This window comes from Bombus fervidus, chromosome 3 (genome assembly GCF_041682495.2).
Source record: "Bombus fervidus isolate BK054 chromosome 3, iyBomFerv1, whole genome shotgun sequence".
Lineage (NCBI taxonomy): Eukaryota > Metazoa > Arthropoda > Insecta > Hymenoptera > Apidae > Bombus > Bombus fervidus.
The window spans coordinates 10,199,365-10,221,969 of NC_091519.1; the positions used below are offsets into that span (position 1 = coordinate 10,199,365).

Sequence of the window (22,605 nt, forward strand, 5' to 3'; positions counted from 1 at the left end):
TTATCGGAACCAGATCCACGTTACTATGAACTACAAACGGTTAAAAATATTGAAAAACATAATAATCGACTTTCAACCTGTAACTGTAATAAATCTAAAGGGGCGTTCAGATAATCAATATTATGGTCAATATCCCAAGATTCTCAACAATTATATTTATCGTCTAGATGGTTTTTTTCTGAAAGATTTTACACGTTACGACTCTTATCGCTTGTCTCTGCATCAACAGATCTCGATTCGTTAAATTTTAAAAAAGTTACTCTATTTTCAAGAGTGTCCGAGTATTAATTTAATTCACTATATATAAAAATATTGGTTGATAACATTTAGCATTTGAATCATAAACGACAATGAACATTATGACGATTCGTCTCGTTTCGACTTTATTATCATATATTTACTGTTTACTATGTCTGGATGGTCAATTTAAATGGTTAGTTATCAGAAGTTTATTAGTACAATCTTGCTGAAGCAAAAAGTTTTAAATATATTGACGTCGTAAATTATAAATACAAACAAAACATGATGAAATGTGTATGATGGTCAAAGTTCAAATTTTTATTTAATTACGTTTCAGTGTTATTTGTATTTGCAGATATGAAATACCTTTAATTTTGTTTTATCATTTATTCTCGTTTTTTAAATGAAATTGCGCATTGTTAATTATCTATAATCTGCAAAAAGCATATATTCGCAAATTTTCAAAAAGTTAGGGATATTACTGAATCCGTTAGTGAATTCCAGAAACTCTAGTAATCTGCGCATGGAGATTTTTCCGTATAGATAACTCCTTGGAGGTAGATGGATTAGAGAAATCGCCTCACCTTTTGCGTAGTCTTTTATGCATGATGGGATATATCTTATTTCATCTCGAAAAGTTGAAGTTACTCACAGTCATACAATTTAATATTTTATTTAAAGTTCTTTATTCAGTTGGCAATGCTATGAACCAACGGTAAATGTGTAAATATACAGTCAAAACGCATTAGTAAGTTGTTGACACTGTTGTAATTGAGGTTGGAGAATTGTATGGTGCAATGAATTTTTGTCTTTCATAACGATATATGTTATTTCGTTTCTTAAAATTTATTATGAGTGAATAAATTGTTTTATAATAAAAAAAAAACATATTATTTGATGTTTTATACTAATTTTGAAACTGAATATGTAATGGAATTGTATGTATCCCACCCATCCCATTTCATTCCGTGCAACTTAGCAACTTATTAGCGTGTATAAGGATAAAGCCACAGACATACACTTATCGACAAAGATTACGAAACATAATGATCGCTTGAAAATTACTTGTATATTTTTTATCTTTTGATATGTATCACATGTTGCCCAACATTTTATCTTTTATTTAGCTTTTTTGTTGAAAAACTAAATCACGAATATAGTCGAAAAAAGACATATCGCAGTTTCATGTGTGTACTGTTACTTTTTAACAATATTTTTTATTTCATCTAATACATCTAAGAAGGTATATAGTAATCTCTTTTAACTTTTATCAGCAAATGTATTTCTGTTCACGGCATAAATACACCCCCAAATCAGGACACAAGAAGAATTTAATATCAAGCGTAGTGAGATCGACATCCTCGTGACTATTGTAGTGTAGTAGATAGTCGCAGTAATAGAAGTAATTAGTAATTATAGTGTTAATTAGATTTTATAGTAAGTTCTGTTAGGGAATAAATGTTATTTAATTTCAGTATAAAATGTAGCATTGAATTTTACTCATCTATCTAGTAATTCCGTCTCAACATAATTATATGTAAAAAATAATTTATATTCATTATAAACATTAATATAATATTTACTAATAGTAATATTAACACTAATTTTCATAAGTACGTTAAAATCAACAAGGTGATACATTGTGTGCGTCTGTATTTTAATAAATATTATATCCCTGATTAAACAATATAACTAAGCAGTACCACTGACTAGGTACAGGATCTATCTGACGGAGGAGGACGCCAGGCGGCCACACCGAGCCGTCCGCGCCGTGCTTCCCAATTGGGAGGCTTGGAGAGATCAAGGCGGGGTTCCGCACACCTTCAGGACGACACAGATGCTCACCGCACACGGGGTCTTCGGTGAGTACCTGCTGAAGATCGGGCGGAAGGTGACGTCCATCTGTCACCACTGCGGGGAAGAGGAAGACACAACGCAGCACACGCTAGAGCTTTGTCCAGCGTGGGCGGAACCGCGGCGCGTCCTGCAGCTCGACATCGGCGAGAGGTTGGCTCCGGAAGCGGTCGTTAAGGCCATGCTCCGAGGGCCCCTGGAGTTTAACGCTGTCCGCACCTACTGCGAGGAGGTTATGCAGAGAAAGGAACGGGCAGAAAGGGACCGGGAGAGAAGAGCCGATCCCAGTAGATCGTCGCATCAACACCGCAGAGGCTCCGTACGACGCAGGGGCGCGGCGCCACCGTCGCTGCCCCGGGTGCGTCAGACTAGGGAACGTGGAGCTAGGGGGAGTGGTTCCCCTTAGCTTTCCAACTCAAGCCGGGACGCCTCCCTAGACAACAACAACGGCAGGGAGATAGACGACGAAGTTGCACTCGGTAGTGATTCGCAAGAGACCCCGGATGCACCTCTGAACGTCGGGATGACCACCGTGGGGTTTTAGTCGGTAAGAGTCCGACACTACACGGTCGTTGCTACGCAGCGCCGAGTGTCCATGAGGATTTCCCCACGATAAAAAAAAAAAAAAAAAAAAAGGTACAGGATCTATACCAGTAGCAATACGTCATATATCATTGAATTCTCAATAGTGACCTCATACGGCAATCAAAACAACTAAAAGAATGAACATTCAATTGTACAAAACTACAAAATTTTTGTTGATATATTAAAACCATTTGTATTATGAAGTAAACAATATTTCTTGTTATTCTAACAAAATTAACCGTCACTAAAAAGTATACACTCAGATAATATTATTTATATCATCGCAAACATAATCTAGTCTTCTTGAATTTCTAATGAAAATTTAATAAATTACATTTCATACAATGGTTCCAAATAAAGTTTAGTTGCAACAATCAATAAGAAAAATACAATCACTGAAATAATTTAATTTATATTATTAGAGATTTAATTTATATTATTAATGATTTAATTTATTACGAAAATCTACTAAATCAAATTTTATAAAGTATTATTAAATAAGATACAGTTTTTAGTTACATTTTTAAAAGAACTTTTACCTAGAATATAGAACGTTTCTGTTAGCAGCTGTTAGTAACGGTAGAGTCCATAGAGGGCTCACGAACGAATTGGTTAACTAAGAGTTTCGAACAGACAGTTTCGCGCCGCAGGTAGAGTGTTCACCTGCTACCTTCTGGAAGTATTGTTCTTTGTGTCTCGTAGTTTCGAAGGATCGTCCGTATGTGCAGTTGCGTATGAACGAGAGCAGGCATTTTTTCGTTCGCCTGATGCAGTGGTTAAATTCAATGTGTCAATTGTGGTTACGGCTTTCGATACAAAACCGTACTGTTGACGTAGTATAAACAGGTAACTATGTACTATACATATGAACATACTTATGGCTCTATGCTGAGCAGGAAATTGTAATAGATTTTCCTATATCCTGTTTTTTGTCACCGTCACGATTTATCGAATCTTTAACATCTATTGAAACAATATCTAAATTATTGTTGTTAAAATTTTTTATAAATCATTCATTTTAATTCAATTCATTTTGTATCATACGAAGAAAATTAGATTAAAGGGTAGATAAATCGTATCATATAAAAAAAAGACAAATTTATTCATATATATATATATATATATTATAATATATATATATTTATAATATTTTTACATAGATTTCTTTCGTATCGTTTGTAGGATACGTTTACGGAACCATAATTTATTGTAACATATTATCTTTACATGGAACGATAGGCACCAATTAGTAAGACTACGTTGCTATACAATACGTAACAGTTTAGTTTCTCGTAAGTCATTTCTACACGATAATCAGTCCCTCTTCCGAAAGAAAGAACGTAATATAGGTACACGTAATTAAGGTATACGTAAATATAGACGGTGCAAATTACAATTTAATTATTTTGTATTTCCTTCAACCCGTAATACAAAAGAAAGTCATCGATGTATCTACACCTGTATCTATGACTTGCCGTCTATGTTCATTCAGAACTAGCCATAAGGCTTATATGCCATGTAATGTGAAGATAAATAATAATCCAAACATAGAGAAGAATTTAAGAAATATTGGTACTTAAAAATTATTTTCATATTAGAATAGTACTATCAAATAAAAATCACAAACTACTGAATAGAAACAATCTCTGGTGGGCAGGTAAAAGGGTGGAAATCAGAATGATGTATTAACTTTGCAGAAAAGCACTTATAATATTTAAAATACAATGTAGAATCAGGTATTAGATTTTTGATATATTATTAAAATTTCAGGTAAAGAAGCGGGAAAGAAGTGAAATTGTCTTGTACTATTAGAACCATAAATAAAAGACAGTAATGTAGAAAATATTAGCGTACTTATTCAGTTGACCAAAATTTAATTTATACTCTTATATCCGCTCACCAGAGATAACGTTTTAATGCTTGTTGTGTCATAAACAGATCGTAATATTGAAATCTGATTGCACTAAGATATCAAAACCTCGAGAAAATGGGTTGCGGCTACCTTTTACAACGTTAAAAGAAACCGGTAATTTCTGTCTTCTTCTCTGCTACGCTTCTACCGTTATGTTGCGTAATGTATGGCGGCGTTACACGAACAGATCTGTTTTCGTCCTTCGAGTACAGACAAGCTCACGATGCACCGCAAAAAATTGGTAATTTATATGTGTCGTAGTTTCAAAACTCCGTGATTGTTGATTAAAAATGTACATTGAGACATAGCAGTCAGATTTCACAACGGTTAATTGGTATTTGAGGTTATCTTTTCGTAATTTCCACTTAATTAATTTAAGTTTGTATTATTCAAATTCATAAGCTCTGACACCGTTTATCCATGTCAAAAACGAAACAATAACCCCATTAAAAAGTGATTGCTAATTTCTAAATCGCACATGGTTGTTTTGCATTCAATCTTAAGTTATTATTAATCATATAAAGAGAATCTCTTTTTTTTCTATTAAGCTTAAACAAGCTCCTCATAAAGAGTCATATGGTTGTAAAGAGGATTTATACATGTGTAGTGTAGCTCGATATAAACTGCTACGCGTACTTAGGGGATGTCAAAGTTTATTGAACTCAATTGGACGTGGCAGTGATACATTGGAGGACCATTAATCTTTATTGTTACAAAACTTTTTCATTATTACTACAACATATTGCGCAGAATTCCTATTCTTCCATATATAGAATTGCTATTTTTGCTTAATAATCAAAATATTAATACATAAGTTTCTCAGCTTGATTATTATATTAAATTTCACGGAGTAATTGAAAAACACCATGCATTTAATCAGGCAATTTTCTACACAAATATTTGTATTTCTGTAGAACTTGAAAACACGTTCTTTTAATTGTGAATTAAGTTGTGTAATCAATACCGTATAACAGTTTCGACAAAATGATCGCGGGTCACGGTGTTTAATCTAAAGTACGATACCGGCAGTTCTCGTCCTTGAGGGAATCGATCGATGGAAGAATTGAATGGTTTCGCACTATAAAACAAGATTTTCCTTTATCGAATATACAATAGGACTTTAATCGTCGAGTCGCTTGTTCTGAGAGGACGCTACGTACTTACGAAAACCTTTATCGTGTATATCTCTTTTACAAAAATGTCAATCGTGCATATACCAATAACAGTTATCAGCGGTTGTTAATCGCCATGAATGTTTATGAATTGATTAGCAGTCTTACAACTCTCGAACGTGACTCATCAGAATTCTTACAAAAATATAGTATACGAATTTGTTTATTTTCTTAAATTATCAAGAACGTATATTTTTCTGTGTGTTGAGAATCATCATTTCGTAATGACCTTATTAGTATGTTATTTGTTTTCAGCGTAAAAATGTTTAAAGAAAATCGAGCTGATGGAAGTTCGTGGAAACAATATAACATGATATTTTATATAATTACGTGACTGGACAGGATATTACCAAAGTGAACCGTAACCAGTAATTTTTCAACGATATTTTTACGGATCCGTTTTCCCTCGTTTCTTTTTCTTTTATTTAAACTTACTCAAATCACAAAGTGAGGTTTATGCAGCTGTACAAAAATGATACAATCTGAGTACATTTTATTTTCCCTTCCCTTGAAGTAATATATTTGTTACGTTCGAAATCTTGGTTGCTCCTTGAAAATACAAATTTTCGAACGAATGTTTTCTCAATAATATACGAGACGATTTATTAAAGATAAAATTAGTTCACCGTGTTCTATATGATCGTATCGTGACCAAAATCAGCTCGGGATAGCTGGTCAATTAATTTTTCTGATTAGCTCGTCACAGATGCGCAATGGTCAAACAGACTCGTCACTAGAACATCTACAGACAATTGTTGCATATTGCAATTTATTTAACAGTAATATCTCAACTCTAATCTTCGAATAATATGTACCTCTTATTTTGAAAGTAATTGCCATACAAGTAAAATTTTGTCGTTAATGTCAGAATGTAATAAAAATACTTATATGTACATATTACGAAACTTCTTTAAGAATTCCCTGATCACATACTGTGCGCAAAGAATTAAAATGACATATATTGTGCAATTTTCGTTGAACCATGAAAATTACGTAATTGAATTTTATTTTTGCACTTTGTAAGCGTTTTCTATATATTTTACTACTGGATGCTCGCATTTTTTGGACAACGGTTTTACCTGATAGCGCAACGAGAACGATCGGTGAGTCAGCCGCACTGGTAACCGGCTTCGTCCGTCTTTCTCTCTATCTTTTCTACTCCCACCTTCAGCGGTCATCCTTTTCCTTCTTTGTCGATGTTTCATCTCTTTCCCACGCGTTACTTTTTCCTTTCTATCGCTGTTCTCTCCTCGTTTCTCTTTAACTTTGCCACCCTCCTTTCTCCTTCCCGTTTGATTTCAGCACAGGTTACACTTTTTCTCTTTCTCTCGATACTTGTCCTTTTCATGTTCGATCGTAACTACGCTATTTTCGTCTCTCTCTAACTACCTATGCCCTTTTTATTATATACCGTCTCTTCTCTGTCATGTTTTTTCTATTAGTTGCATCAACAATATTTGAATTCATTTAATTCGAATTATCTTTTGTTCCATTTCGTTCCGCACCTCCCTTTCGGTTACTTCTTTATTAAGCGTGCCGTTAATAAGAAGAGATCGAATTAATTTATACGTTAATTTGACTAATATTAAAAAGCAAACATAACCGTTGTGAGAAATTTGAAAGTTCAATGACGTCAACATTTTTACGATAGTTTGCTTAAATGTAACTTTTAATGTACAAGGTGAAGCAAATAAAGGGTTCATAGCTTCTGAAGTAGATCGTACTTGCCAAACGATGGAAAAAGGTCGTAATAGACATGGATGAAAAAATTAAGAATTTCAAAGTTAGAAACAGATTTTTGTTTCCGTTGAAGCGAGAAAGTTGCTATCGTACCGCATGGAAACAATGGATTACCTTATCATTTCTTCTTTTTTTTGGTTATAGAAGGTTTTGTACATGATTTCCTTCCATTTTTACACACGCTTGATACTTTCGTATCAGAGAATTACGTATTCTTTCAAATATCCCTGGACGTGTTCTAACCATTTCACTGGTATTTTGTATCGAGGCAGATAAAATCCATTGTTTCCGTACGGTACAATATCTTCTGAAGCGAGAAAATTATTCGCTTCAAACGCAACAAGAAATTATTTGACTTTGAATCTATTTTATTTCTGACCCATGCGCACTGTAACACTTTTTCATCGTTTGTCAAGTACTATCTATTCTAGAAGTTACAAGTTTTTTTTTTTTTTTTTGTTTCACCCTGTATGTATGAAAATATAAAGATACTGAAAACTAAAAATATATAGTGGGTTTTGTAAGTTTGCAGGAAGATCGAAATCATATTTTGCAAAATTATATAAATATCGATGGTCTAAAGATAGATTTTTTAACGTTATTTTTGGTATATTAAAGAAAGAAGAAAATGTATAGCGGATTTTTATATTTCTAAGAAGCTCAAGTCATGGTTCTGAACCGTGCGTCTCAAGTCCATCGTTACATCGTTACACCGCCGGCGATTCTTTTCCTTGTTCCTTCAATAAGGCAAGCGTCTCTCCTTGAGAGTCTCACTCGCTCCTTTGTTTCTCAATGCTCTAACACTTTCGAGCGAATCGCAACAGGCGACTTCATTGCGCGCCGTTCGCTCGTGACCGTTCGAGCAACAAGGCTTCTCTGATGAACGAGTCCTTTGTTCCTTTTGTTTACAAATTTATACTGAATATAATTAACATTAGCGGGTAAATTAAAGGTGTAGTATTTTTTTTAAACAATTCATGACACGGTGTAACTCTATATTTTGTAGAAGTCATATAGGTACCTCGTGTGACAGTGAACAATACCGAGAGTGATAAGAAAGAAACAAAGAGGAAGGAAGTGTGATTTTCAGTGAAGTGTTTTACGGCTGTTGCAAATATTTTATGTAAGTGCGGCATTAAAATATAACTTATGCCATTAAGCTAGTTACGATTTACAACAATTTACATATGTCACAGATCGTCTAGTGTGAACAGTTTCCTCTACAGTATACATGATTCTAATTTGTTCAAATGATCTACAGGTTATTTTTTTACAACTCGATGTATCAAGTGAATTTCTGAGAAAATGTCATATGACAAAATGGTGTACACGAGTAGATCTCGTAAGTGCTTCGTGTTCAAAGCAATGGCTTAGATATAACCTATGATGGCTATCTTAATGAATTTTAAATGGCTTTGAGCTTCTTTGATTTTACCCAAATTAACGTTCCGTAGCATTTTTAATGAGTTCCTGTACTTAATTACACCGTGCTCTGTAATTACACGCACTGCGATTAAGAGGATTACGTTTCCAATAGATTTTAACGATTTATATGTATATACAAACCAAATTTGTGGTTAACATAAGTGTACGTTTTTACGTCGGAAAAAGAGATATCGAAAAAAAAAAAAAAAAATAGTAGTGACGTTGATAGACTGTCATAAACGTAGTTTATAAAATGTAGTAGTTATAAAATGTTTGTTGACATATGTTCAATTTGCATTGTATTTGAAGCATTAAATTAAGGATAATAGCTGGACTACGGATGTTTATATATTTATTGAGAAGTGAAGAAAGCAAAAATACATGTAATATACAAAAATATATATTTAATGTATATTATATGGTACTATTATATTTTTATCTTGGTTTTATATAATATTTATCTATATATAAAATATCTTCTATATATGATATAAAATTGGTAAAGAACGTAGTATTTCGCATACATATAATATTGACTAACTCTAGGATCTCTAATCTTTATTCAAATTCTATTTCTCATTATAAAAACATAAATTTGCATAAACATTTCCAATGCGATAAATAATTCACTGAAAAAATAGTTACATGACTCGACAATTATTTAAATAACGACAAGCAATAATTTTACGATAACACTGATACGAATTCGTTTCTTCATTTTTAAAGTGAAATATTTCGTATCCTAGAAATTTTTACCTTGAAAATATAGATTCGTGGCTCAAATTAAAATTCATGTTACAAAAAGTAAGTCTGAAATAATCAATTATTACTGAATGATTTTATGAAGTTCGCCGGATCGAAGTAAAAGTCCCAATAAGCAGTTACACGAACCGGTCGCGGTTATTCTGCAAGCTGTATTGCGTCTCAACGGTGTTTCACCTAGAAATGAGTCATTCCGGCTACTAGTTAGACTCGTTCGATGTCTTCTTAAAGCGTTGATTCATCTGTCATTTTTTATAGAATGAAAACATAAAATTATAAAGAATAATTAAGACAGTGGTATTTTTACAGAAATATTCCTAAAGAAAAGACAGTTGAAAATATTTTTAGCCATCATTTATACGTACTTGCTTCTTTCAAACATAATTATCGTAGTTCGAGTATATTTTCTCACACGTGAGTATATGAATTATATATTGATCACGTATTGATCACGTATTGACCACGTATCAAATATTTGCATTGACCGATCATTTTTGTATAAATATCGTGCAAATATAATACGCATGAAGATAAATTTCGTTTCCATAAGGTACTTCATTTACTTTAAGGGAGTGTCCCTTCAAGTGTTCCATGGTGCTGAATGTTTCACGTATATATACACGTTTGCGGGTATCTTGTGCTTTTATATCTGGAAGTGTATTTTTTATATTTACAAGTTGTAGAACTATAAATTTATCGATAAGATTCCGCAATCTTCTCAAACATATGTATACATATAGTGAAAGCTAAATAAATATATATACATATAATCAGTAAATTCGATAAATTCAATAAATATAGTACATGTATAATAGCTAAATATATACAACAGTGGATAAAAGAAAGTTTAAAATTGACGCGCTGTAGAGTCTAGTTACTTTTGTACTAACAATTTTTTTATCATATTGGCAACATTCATCTGTTCTGTGTCATATGTATATTAAATATAATAATAAAACAATATAGAAAAAATTTATGGTATCTTTTTATATTTCTTATTTGATAAATTTTCTTTTGTCCGCCATGGTATATGTTTGTATATTAAACAAAAGGATGTGGCATATGTTATGGTATATTAAACAAAAGGATCTTTTGTTTTCACCGGATGTTTCGATTACGATTGATTGCTGCAGATCTGTGGTAAGGCGAAAGACGGGTCCGCAAGATGTCTGAGTATTGCGAGTACATGTGGGACACCACAAGAGGTCACATGAGCCCCTCACTGGCACGGAGTATTTATGAGGAGGAGGCCAGATTCGACAAATGCGACAAGAAACTGGCCATTAAGACCGTCCGAGCAATATTGCGTGAAATGCCGGATGTAGGTAAGAAGGGGTTTATTCGCAACGCTCGACCGTTATTCGACCGGAATTATTTATCGAAACTTCTGTTGTATTAAAATTACCAAATTGGAGATACAAAAGCAAATTAGAGTGTACTATATCGTAATCTGTATGAAGACCACAGGTGAGAAACACGATAAGTCATATTTTTCATGTCCTATAGAAGATTAATTTTTAAGTTTCGTTTAATTCCCAGATCGAATACTTACGTATCTTTGTTACTCTCTTGAAAATTTTTATCATCAATGTTAATTATACAGACTAATATTAATTTAATTAAATTAGCGTGTAATTAAATAATCAGTAATTAAACTGTGGTTTTTTACTCATTTATTGGATATTTTCAAATGCAAAAATATATGAAATACTCAAAATATAGTACTCATTATAATATTCGATGCAATTTATGAAACAATTTGCTAGCTGGCTTACGTTCTTTTAATTATCTTTATAAAAATATAAATTTGCATAAATATGTATCCGTATGCTGGGGATAACTGATATTATTTGTTTCTTACAAAACATTGTACGTTTATTTGTAATTCTTTTCGGCCAGTGATACAAAGTTAAAAAATCAACAAAAGCTGATTGATCGTATTTTTCCCATGTGATTTCCATACGGTATTATATATCTCTTGATAATACGGAGATATAGTACTCGCATTAGTACATTTCATTCGATTGGTCCCGTTAGGTTCGCCTAGACTGATTCGTTTTCCACGCGTCGATCCTCGAATTTCCGGCATAATGTCCGCGTTCGAGCGGCTTCCTGCCGGCTATTTTTTTCACGCGAAGCATTACAATGACCCATCTATTTGCTTTTAGACTTGAAGCACTGCACGGATGAATATATTACACGTTTCCTGTTAGCCCGGAAATATCGCACGGAACAAGCTGCTGCCCTGATAGCCGCTTATCAGGCGCAAGTAGCGCATCGACAGGATATCTTCGGCAATCTAACCGCGAGAGATCCAGCCTTGCAGCGGGCGCTGCGCGCTGGAATACCGGGTGTACTTCCTGCACGTGATAGGTACCATTTTGAAATTTAAATTCGTTTCCGGTCTATTTAACACATTCTGAAACTTATATTAACATTTACGTACACATAGCAAAGTTAGTACTTTCGGATATTATTTAGAATTAAATCAATGATGGTTGGAAAAATAAGTTAATAAATTATCGTAATTTTATAGATAATTTACTTTTGTTATATAATGATAAAAAAAATTTGATCGACTGATGATTAAACTTGAGTATAATATATGAGTATCATAATTGATCAAAGGGAATATTTAATCTTTTTTTTTATTATTATTATAATTATAAAAGAATTATAAAAATACAAAGTTTACCATATCCATTGATGACATCGTTCTTTGTAACTACAACATCTTTGTATATTTCTAAAATACGATTTCAATATAGCTATTAATAATATATTATTGTTATTAATTTAAAAATATTGTTATAATATCATAAGTTAAATTCATTTTCAGAAAAGGGAGATGCGTACTCGTTATTTTAGCCTCGCAATGGGATCCTATTGCAGTACCAGCATTATCAGTTCAACGCGCACTCTTTTTGGTTTTAGAAATTCTCATACAAGACCCAAGGAATCAGGTACGATTCATGTATAAGTTTGTGTATCTTTAAGCCTCGAACAAACAAAGTAAGACTTTTAGTCTTCTATAGCTCTAGACGTTACATTTCTTTTCCTAGCAATCCGGTTTCGTGGCGGTGGTAGATTGGAGCGGATTCTCTTTACGACAGGGCGGTGCCTTGGGCGCAGCGGCTCTGCGAAACCTAATAGCTGCTCTTCGAGGACGATTTCCGGCTAGATTCAAAGCTATACACTTCCTGTCGGCGCCGCTTTACGTTCAGGCCACATTGGCTCTTGTGAAACCTTTTTTGGACGAGAAAACTCGGAACAAGGTAGGAGAAACTACCGAAGGACAAAGTACATATTAGAAAGTAGATAGAAAGGGATAAAATAATAGCTTCGAATACGTATCATAGTAGCGTATTATATTAAAGATAGAAGTAGATTAAGAAGATTAATTAATATAAACAGTATACATCAACGTACGCATTAAAATGTAACTACTTGACGTCAATTGCTGTAATTGTATCAATTAAGATAATACACTCGGTAAATTCCACATCCCGGTAAATTATTATTACAAGCAAAGCTTTTAATTGCTTTTAATTTCTAACCATGTGTATAATCGCTTGACGCTGAAATCGAAACGCTTTGCATACATACATATGAGTTTCAGATATGAGAAACTAAATATTGTCCAACAGATAATCTAAGATAACGTAAAGCTCTAGAGTGTTGCATGTTTGCATAAAATGTGAATATCCGATTTCATTAAACGAACATTCTTTATAATTTCAAAGCGGTCGGGTATATTGTATTTCAAGAATTATCTTTCAATAAAAAGATTAAGTTTTTCAATGGAATTTACAAACATGACTAATGTACATCTAATATTTTCAGATCTACTTACATGGAAATAATTTGAGCACCCTGCATGAACACCTGCCCACTGACATTTTGCCAGCGGAATTAGGTGGCACAGGACCAGCATTTAACCCAGGACTATGGGCCGAGCCAGTTATTCATTCAGCGATGAAAGAAGCTGAACTGGCTGCGATAAAAAAAGAGAAGGAGCAAGCTGAGAACGTAGATCAGTCTCGCGATAAGAAATTCGAGTCCAGAGACATGGAGAATCATAAAAGAAACGAAGCGGACTCTATAAAATCGAACAATGGTGTGAATAAAGAGAACGGAAGGCGATTCTTCAATCCTTTCGGTAATTCTACGAAGAATCAGTCGCCGAAAAAACCTGGAGGAACAAATGTAGAACTGAATCTAATTAATCGTACTAATGGATATGCAGAAAGAAAAGAAGGTAGGAGAGATAGTAGAACGATAAAGGAAGACGAGGATTCTTGCAGTAGAAGTAGAGATAGAATGTTAAGCAATGGTAGCACTGATTACTTTGACGACAAAAGAGAACAATACAAGGATGTGCAGGATAACTTGTTAGGATCTCGATCTGAAAGACGCTCGAATGAATATGAGATCTCAAATAGACCAGACAGCGACGACAGTAAGGATAATTCGTTAGATAACAGATCAGAGAATGCACTAATTGACACAAGTAAAATTGAAACTGCCTCCGAAGAAACGAATCTCATAACGTAATGTTAATTTTCTCGACTTCTTAGGTTAAAACAAATTAACGCAGTAGTACTTCTATGAGAAGTGTTGACTTTCAATTTTAAATATAATGAAATCAAATACTGTCGCTAGGTTTAAGATCGGTAGAATGTAGTAAGTTCCGTGAAATTTGTATTCTCTGTAGGTTTTAAAAGATATATTGTGATATGATATACATCATTTTTCATAAGTATTTATACATTAATGAGGCTTTTGTTCTTTATACATATATACAATTCTGTTTCAACTAGTTTCACATCAATGTTATTTAAACATTGAACTTCTTATCCTTTTTTACCTTATTTTACTTTTAATACCTTTTATCATGAAAAGAATGAATTCGTTTCCATACGAATTTTCATTATTTCATAGACATATTTACATACTGCTACTACTATTGTTCGTGACAAAAATAAAGTGAACATTGCGCGAACATTCTCTATGTTCCTCTTTCTATTGTATGTGAAAAACACATATTCACTTATAGTGTTAAACCTTTCAATGAGTACTTACATTGTGAACTTAAGATCATAATCTTAAATATCATAATATTTATCAATTTTTATAGGCTATTTATCGCTGTCCACGAAAACACGAGCATAGGTAACAAAAATCTTTGTATGTGTATGAAATTTATACAACTATCAGTCACATTTTTTTAAAGAGTTTATACGACAGGCAATTCGTATTAGGATTGTAAATATGTATTAAATTATTTATTGATATCAAATGTATCATGAAATCAAAGATCTCTCATTTCGTATGACATTCTCGACAAATGCGTATCCTGTACTTACATATTGTTAGGATTATAAGTGTGATAAAAATTGCGTCGTAGATAGTTTTTTAGTTCTCCTAACTGTATTTTTTAATAAAACAGTATTTTAATATTCGGATGACTTTTCTTTGGATTTATTTTATATTACAACAAATTGAAAAATATTTACAATTTTCATGATAAAGTAAATCAACAAAATTATAGATTAAGAAATGTTCATTTTTCACATTGGTTCACATTGGTAAAAGAAAAGTTGTGATAGAATAATGGGGAAGAAATAAAAATTTATTTCTTTAGTATATAAAATATATATGTATGTATACGATATATTAACATCAATACACATTATAAACATAAAACTTTAATACTTTATCACATCATTATCAAAAGCATCCTACTACCATGTAATTGGTTTTTTTCTCTATATCGTCCATGCACACATTCTCTCCCTCCCTTTCTCTCTCTCTCTCTTCCTGTCAATTTGTATGAAAATAGAAAACCCTATATAGAGATCTATGATGAGGTATATAAAAACGGTAATCAAATACAGTGTAGTAGTTTACTTATGTACAAATGTTATTACTTCCTTCAACATGATTTTTGTTAGAAAAATGAATTTTTTAACATCAATTTATAAATATAAATATACGCACATCTCATATATTCATATAGTATATATTTATTACGCACAATTTTGCGTATTCGGCGAGACTTAGTTTATAATCGGTTACATAAACCGATAAAAAAAATTTAGTATTTATTATATTATGTATACTCGTAAGAATTCTCAGTTTCGTCTGAGTTCCTTCTCAGTCCTTTCTCAGTTTTTTCGAAGTATTTGAAAGATCTGCGTTTTGGATAAATGTTTGTACTTTACCTTAGTGATTGGCTAGTATCGATTAATCAGGTGTAAGTTAGTTCTCGAAAAATGATGATAACAGAGCATGGTAAAAAGAAACTTTATGCATTGTATTACGCACAGGATTATTGTTTAAGCGACAAGTATCGTATCAAGCTACAATAGTTGGAGGTACCCAACCTCCAAAACCCCGTTCTAGTTCTTCACAAACGGCTATGGTTAAACGATCTTGATGTAGGCCACTAATAACCTGTAAGATATAATTTATATATGACACTAAAATTCTTATTTTACCATTCTAGTTTTATTAATACTAATAGTCCAGAGCTTATACCTGTATACCAATAGGAAGTCCTTGTTTGTTCAAACCTAAGGGACACGCAGTAGCCGGTAAGCCCAAAACATTAATAATTCCAGTGTATGAAAAATTGAATGGTTTAATCAACGGTTCGTAGTGCATTGGTGCCGCAGTTGGATGCGTTGGGTATAGGAACACACCGTCTTCACCTAAAATATCCTATTCGAAGAAAATTGATTAGAAATAAATATTAACAATAAGTATAGTAATGGTATTGATTTAGGAAAAAGATAAAAGTTCGGATATTTCTGGATACATGCTTCAACTTTAGTCAGTCGTTTTCTCGTCGCGTGAATACAACTACAAGATGAAAAGATATTTACAAAAATAATAGAGATCTTTAATAATTGGATGGAAAAAATTTCATTCTGCATGCAGAGCAATATCTTTCTTCTACTTATTAGAAATAACTCGTGATACCGTGAAAGACAAACTAGTATAGTCTGACCAGTTCGCACGAAATACTCGAGAAAGAAATCACGTCCATTTTAATAAATAGTATTGTTCCGTAACGCAATAGTAAGAAAGGAAGACGAAGAAGGTAGGAGCCAATTCCAATCCTGATGAGTTACATTACAGGCACTTGTGAATGTACATCATATTGCATCAGTAGTTTATAAAAGATAAGAGATCATTGATATAATTCATAAATATCAATAATTCATTACGAGATCATACCTGAAATTCTCGATAAAGTTCTTTACTTTCTTGTATGAGTTTCGTGTGTTTGTCGCTTCCATGCTTCACGGCAAATCTTTCAAACGTGGCAGTAAGAAGAGCTATCAATGTATGATTGCTCAGGAACAATGTCCATTTTAAAAATTCCCACCATAAATTTATATGACCCGCTCTGTTCGACAATTCATACGTAAAATCTTTCTCGTCTTTACAACTCATATTGGCCATCCAGAGAGCGATGCTTTTTTTCATTTTTTTTATGTGGATTTTAGTCGCTTTAATTTTATGAGCTTTCTCCAGATATTGAACTACCTTTCTCATGGCTTCTCTTATCTCTGACTCGACTGGAGACGTGAAGTATTGACCACCGTCGTCTTCCATATAATAAAACTAAATTGAAATAAATACTTATCACATACTACATACGACCAATGATTGTAATATAAACATTCTATCCGTACCTTAAGTTTCGAAATGTCTACTTTTTCGTTCAAATGCAACATGTCTGCGTTCTTGTTCGCAAGAATCTTCAAAATAGGCAGTAAATCTTGTGCGTATCTGCACATAGGGCCAATAGATAACAATCTGTTTTGGTCTTCGCTTTGTGCACTCGGGTATTGGCCATCGTTCGAAACCATTCCAGTAGAGGGTTTATGTCCGAAAAGTCCATTGAAGTAGCTCGGCATACGAATAGAACCACCGATATCTGATCCTATTCCTAATGGCGAACCAGCTGCAGCTTGTATACAACCTTCACCGCCGGAGGAACCTCCGACAATATGTCTCGTGTTATAAGGATTTTTTGTAGTTCCATATAAACAGTTAGAAGTTTCCCACCACATGGCTAATTCTGATACGTTCGTTGTAGCCAGAGGGATGGCTCCAGCAGTCCTCATTAACCTAACCGCTTCTGCGTCACGTTCAGAAACAACGTTCTTACGAAGAGTTAAACCAGCTGTCTGTTTCATTCCAGCAACTGCAATACAGTCCTGTAATCAAAAAAATTTACATTTGTTTTAATATACATATAAAATCATCGTAAGATGTTTATTGCATACTTCATGAAGTAAGATTTACCTTTGTTGTGAAAGGCACACCAAAGAAGGGTTTTTCTTCAGCTAATACTTGAGGAGATGGAGCATTCTCAGATTTCAAAAGATCATCACACAGTTTTGCTTCTTTGAGGGCGTCCTCAAACCGATCTTCCACTACACAATTTAGTATTGGTTGAATTTCTTTTATCCTATCTATGTATGATTGTACCACTTCTTGTGAAGTTAACTGTAATCATATGTGTTTACTTGTAATTTGTATATAAAGACTTATTAACAGATAAACAGAGATTGTGATCATTTTAATTTATTATTTTATAAGTGTCTAGAATTTATCTTACAGTCATTTGCAAGCAGATTTGATTTGTATTCGAAGAACACAATGAATTTACCTGTTTATTTCGAATTTTTAATGCTAAAGTAGTTGCACTGTGTAAAAGCGTTAGATCCTTTATAGGAGGTTGAGACTCTGCAGGACCCTTCAAGAATGCAATGAAGGTATATATCCATTTGCCAATGAATTCAATTAGTCGATGAATTGCTTTCAATATTTGTCCTTTAGGCTGCATTTTCCCTTGATCCTTGTGTTTAATTGACATCTATCTAGGAAAAACGTAAATATTTTATGTCAATTACTATCGTTATATTGTAAAAAAATAAAAATACTACTTTATCTAATTGCGAGTGAAGCTCGTAAAAAGTAATAGATAATAGAAGATAAATATAAAAGATCATGTAATTTGTTACAAGCTATCATATTACTTTTGTGATTACGCAGGGAAAAAATTATAATAGCAAATAAAAATTACAATAAATATTATATAGAACTATTAAGTAGTGAAAACTATTAAATATTTATATCGCATCATTCATATGATTATTTATAATTATTTATAATTAAATTACAGTAAATATAAAAGAACATGCTAGAATACTTTATCTATTTTTGCAAACGAAAACTCTAAATTTAAAAATTATATCATTTCGAGAACAACAGATCCCATTTTCATCTTTTGCTTATATCGTTCAATGTTACATGCTTATTTTTGAAAATTACGTTATTTTTGTGCTAACTAGCTTGTTTGAATATTTGCATAAACAGACACAAAGAAGAGAAGGTAAAACGAACATTTAAATAAAAAGCAGACATTCTCAGTAAAATTATGTTGCGAGTACTGATAGAAATATTTTACGATCGGAAATTGCATTTACGTGTAACACCAAATGTCCTTGCTTCGAGGCAATAAAAAGTTGTTTTGTTAAAATATCTTTACATGACTCGTCACATATACGCATATTAATGTTTCTATAAAACTTCCGAAGAATTCAAAGAGGAAAGAAAAAGATTGAATGACTTTTAGCACAATCGCTACTAGTCCATCGCACGTTTTCTTTATTATATTTCACATAAAAAAAAAAAAATCGAGCAAATTACTATAAATTATATAAACGTCCCTATCATTACGTCGTTTAATGGTCATTGAAAGAGATCATAGCGTCGCGTTAATAATGCTTCAACAGCGTGTAATTTAATACAGGGCGGAACAACTTATAATTGCGTATGTGTACAATTAATTCATTTCAATCCGTCAGAGTCATCGAAGAAGGCTTTAGACAATTTGGCTTCAATCGTGTAGCAAGGATTATTTTATTATTATTCCTTTTGATAAGAATCATGTTGCCGGTTTAAATATCAGGGTCGTTATCTATCTCTGTGTTTATGTACCATTATGTCAATGTTGATTAATGGACTGACCTTGTGCAATTATCTCACTGTGTCAGCTTGCCGCTTTTATGGGAAACGCCGGTCAGTTTATCGATTAATCGGGCGTACACGAACGCCTTAAGGGACGAACATTAAACGTATCTACGCGAATACGCGACGCACATTTGAATAAATTCGTTGAAAGTGAATGAATGCCGGCGGCGCAATAATTTTAGCGCGCTGACAGACTAGATAATGATGTAATTGAGGTGTTACGCATCAAGGCTACTCAGCTACCAAGCCATGAGAGTTTGACAGTATCCGTCGGGCCGGAAATCAACTTGCACCGCATTTCAGGCCGGTTGGCTACGCTTAAGCGTTTTCCATCGAAACTTCTTCTTGAAGTCGTTCACGTGCCGTAAACGCAATTTCGCTTCCATTCCGTTAACAAGCAATACGTGAAAACTGACTTTTAGAGGTGTTATCAATCGGAATGATTCGTCAAATGAGTTCGTTTGTAATAGGCTAACCGAGCATAGTCACGAAGTTACTCGCGTAACGGTGGTTGAATTTCTGCGAGCGTTCCAGCGATAGATTATTTCTGTGACTTAGAAGCCAATTTGATCGACCGCGCTTTTTGAAATATTCTTCATTTTAGTACTAGGATATATAATAGATAATTTGTTCGATGTTTTCAGAAATATAAAATGATTTTACCTTCGATGGGAGTCGATCAGTTTGACTTCCGCGTAGCTCGTTTATGAATTTTATTAAATGAACTTTTTCGTTGCACGTACTCGACGACAGTTACGAAGGCTCACGTGAGATCGACTGTAGGAAACTGTTTCGCTATTTCAACGTATAAATTGATGATTAATAATTGGACTATAGAATGTACGCGGTTAATTGATACGTTTACTTACTATTCTGCTATTATACTTTATTTGACGAGTCAGCGGAATTAGTCGTTGTATATTAATGTGTAATTCAATATCATGTGACACTTTACGAAAACTAAGCTGATTTAAGTCACGACTTATCGACAGTGCAATACCGCGTCTCGTATGACGTCGCTTTCCCCAACGCTCGTAGTTGACTGACACCACTTATACCTTCACCGGTTCTGATTATACGAGATCCGCGCAAACGCTATAGTTGCTTGTCGGCCTGGGACTTACTTTTATGCATTGGAGAAATATTTAACGGGTCGGGGATAGACTTGTAAGATGGCTGCCAAGCTGCAATGGATAGATTACCGTTACGATATGATGTTCATAATTTCGCGAGATACGCTTTGTGTTGATATTACGTTTCAATAGCCCCTCAAAATCCGAATTTTTATATTATTGATTTAGTAATATTTCAGCATTTCGTATTGCAAGTTTAGAATTATGACAAATCGTAAATTATATTATAATGTTAAACTAATTCTCTATAACGTTACAACTTTCGTGGACATTTCACTATTTTATATTATATAAGGTTGGATTTACGAAGATTATAATGTTAAATTAACTTTGTATAGTATCACAATTTCTATAGACAGATTTTATTAGTCGATAGGATCTTTTTGTTATCAATTTGATAACCTTTCAATGTGTTCTATTATAAATTACAAGTACAGTATTAAGAAATCCAATGTTATTATATCACATATAAAAGAATATACTTTATCTTATCTAGATTCATATGTGTATTAGATTTATTATATAAATTTATCAAAAAAGTATTTATATGACAATAAAATCGAATACTAATTATATATTGCTACATTTGATACATATATTAAGTTGACAATGATCTTGTGCATTTTATGTAATACGTCTTCGTTATTCTTATGTAAGTTGTTTTAATGCTCTCTATTTACTGGATTACTAAGACGTCTGTAATTGACGTCGTTAATTTTACACCGATACGCGATTTTAAACGTTTATTTGTGCTTAACTTTTGCCATGCGGTTTTAAACGTCTTAGCTTCAGTTTTAAACGTGTACGTATACATTTGCAATACAAATTGTAAAGATATATATTTAGTTATACGTATACATTAAATTTTAGTTACAACTATCTTATGCGATATTTTTCTCATTTCATCTGTTCATTTATTCTCTATTTTTATTTTTCTTCATTCATTCCTCTATCTTTCATTCTAAAATTTCAATAAAAATATGTTCAGTGTACACAGTCTAGCTTCGTTAAAGGACCACGAGTCGGGATATAATCTGGCTAGTTACCGAGACAAGTGCATTTCTTAAAAATTCCGAGAAACCTTCTCTATTGGTTATGAAAAGAGATACGAATACCAAAGATATTTGTTTACTTACTTGATATACGTGTTCTGGGTAGAAACAATGTAGTACAATTAAGAAGCTGTACCTATTGATGTAGCCGCGCCCAGAATCGTATAGATTTTATAGAAACACTTCAAATTTTAGACTATAAAAATTATTTGAAAATTGATATTATACTTACAATCTTTACGATGTATAAAATCTCTCTCACCTTCCACTTAAATATAATTGCCGTATTAACACATTGTTGACGGGAGACGCGAACCGAAATTTTAAAGATAGGAGACGTTAATCGAATGAATTTTTCATTTCATAAACATTGACATATTTTCTAAAAATATGCGAAAACTAAAATTTATTTCGCAGTATACCGTTAACAATGTGTTCATAAAATATTAACCTATATTAACCTGTGTATTATTAAAACACACGAAGAGACGTCTCCACTTTGACATGTCACGATCCTGAAAGGGACTCTGGTATATATGTAGTAACGTGCTCCAGAAATACTTCAAATAGTTTCAAACGTATGCGTATAGCGGAAAATTCGAATCATTCGACGAAACCAGCCGCAACAGCTGGTGGGGATATCTATGGTCAGTTATCGAAGTACAATACAGATCATT

General features: G+C 33.0%; 2 protein-coding genes and 2 long non-coding RNA genes across 15 annotated transcripts in view; 1 reads left to right on the plus strand and 3 right to left on the minus strand.

Annotated features, from left to right (window-relative positions):
- LOC139985564 (clavesin-2) overlaps positions 1–15,155 on the plus strand; it is a 347,454-nt gene extending 332,299 nt beyond the window's left edge. For 2 of the 7 annotated variants that reach the window (XM_072000106.1, XM_072000105.1), the window contains exons 2-6: positions 10,824–11,015; positions 11,859–12,063; positions 12,530–12,653; positions 12,753–12,965; positions 13,534–15,155. In XM_072000106.1, the coding sequence (XP_071856207.1) occupies positions 10,856–11,015; positions 11,859–12,063; positions 12,530–12,653; positions 12,753–12,965; positions 13,534–14,244 (1,413 nt within the window). In that variant the 5' untranslated portion in view covers positions 10,824–10,855 and the 3' untranslated portion in view covers positions 14,245–15,155. Of the gene's footprint in view, positions 1–3,291; positions 3,526–8,312; positions 8,627–8,655; positions 8,846–9,413; positions 10,105–10,823; positions 11,016–11,858; positions 12,064–12,529; positions 12,654–12,752; positions 12,966–13,533 lie in introns of those variants that run through there. The other 5 variants (XM_072000101.1, XM_072000100.1, XM_072000104.1 and 2 more) reach the window with 5 other exon arrangements.
- LOC139985279 (uncharacterized) lies at positions 5,274–7,201 on the minus strand. Its single transcript, XR_011799378.1, has 2 exons — positions 6,843–7,201; positions 5,274–6,496 (listed from the first exon to the last, which is right to left on the minus strand). It is a non-coding gene; the product is annotated as an uncharacterized lncRNA (long non-coding RNA).
- Positions 15,156–15,511: 356 nt separating the features above from the next.
- LOC139985559 (fatty-acid amide hydrolase 2-B) lies at positions 15,512–22,594 on the minus strand. 6 transcript variants are annotated; one of them, XM_072000089.1, is made up of 7 exons: positions 22,390–22,594; positions 18,377–18,583; positions 18,010–18,213; positions 17,394–17,921; positions 16,933–17,322; positions 16,231–16,413; positions 15,512–16,146 (listed from the first exon to the last, which is right to left on the minus strand). In XM_072000089.1, the coding sequence occupies exons 1-7, from the start codon at positions 22,432–22,434 to the stop codon at positions 16,048–16,050; spliced, it is 1,656 nt and encodes a 551-aa protein (XP_071856190.1). In that variant the 5' UTR covers positions 22,435–22,594; the 3' UTR covers positions 15,512–16,047. The 6 variants fall into 6 exon arrangements, with proteins under 6 accessions (XP_071856190.1, XP_071856195.1, XP_071856193.1 ...); XM_072000094.1 differs by having other exon boundaries at positions 18,377–18,587; positions 22,390–22,527; XM_072000092.1 differs by lacking the exon at positions 22,390–22,594 and adding an exon at positions 20,613–21,031.
- On the minus strand, positions 21,436–22,154 carry LOC139985589 (uncharacterized). Its single transcript, XR_011799442.1, has 2 exons — positions 22,013–22,154; positions 21,436–21,837 (listed from the first exon to the last, which is right to left on the minus strand). It is a non-coding gene; the product is annotated as an uncharacterized lncRNA (long non-coding RNA).
- Positions 22,595–22,605: the final 11 nt, after the last annotated feature.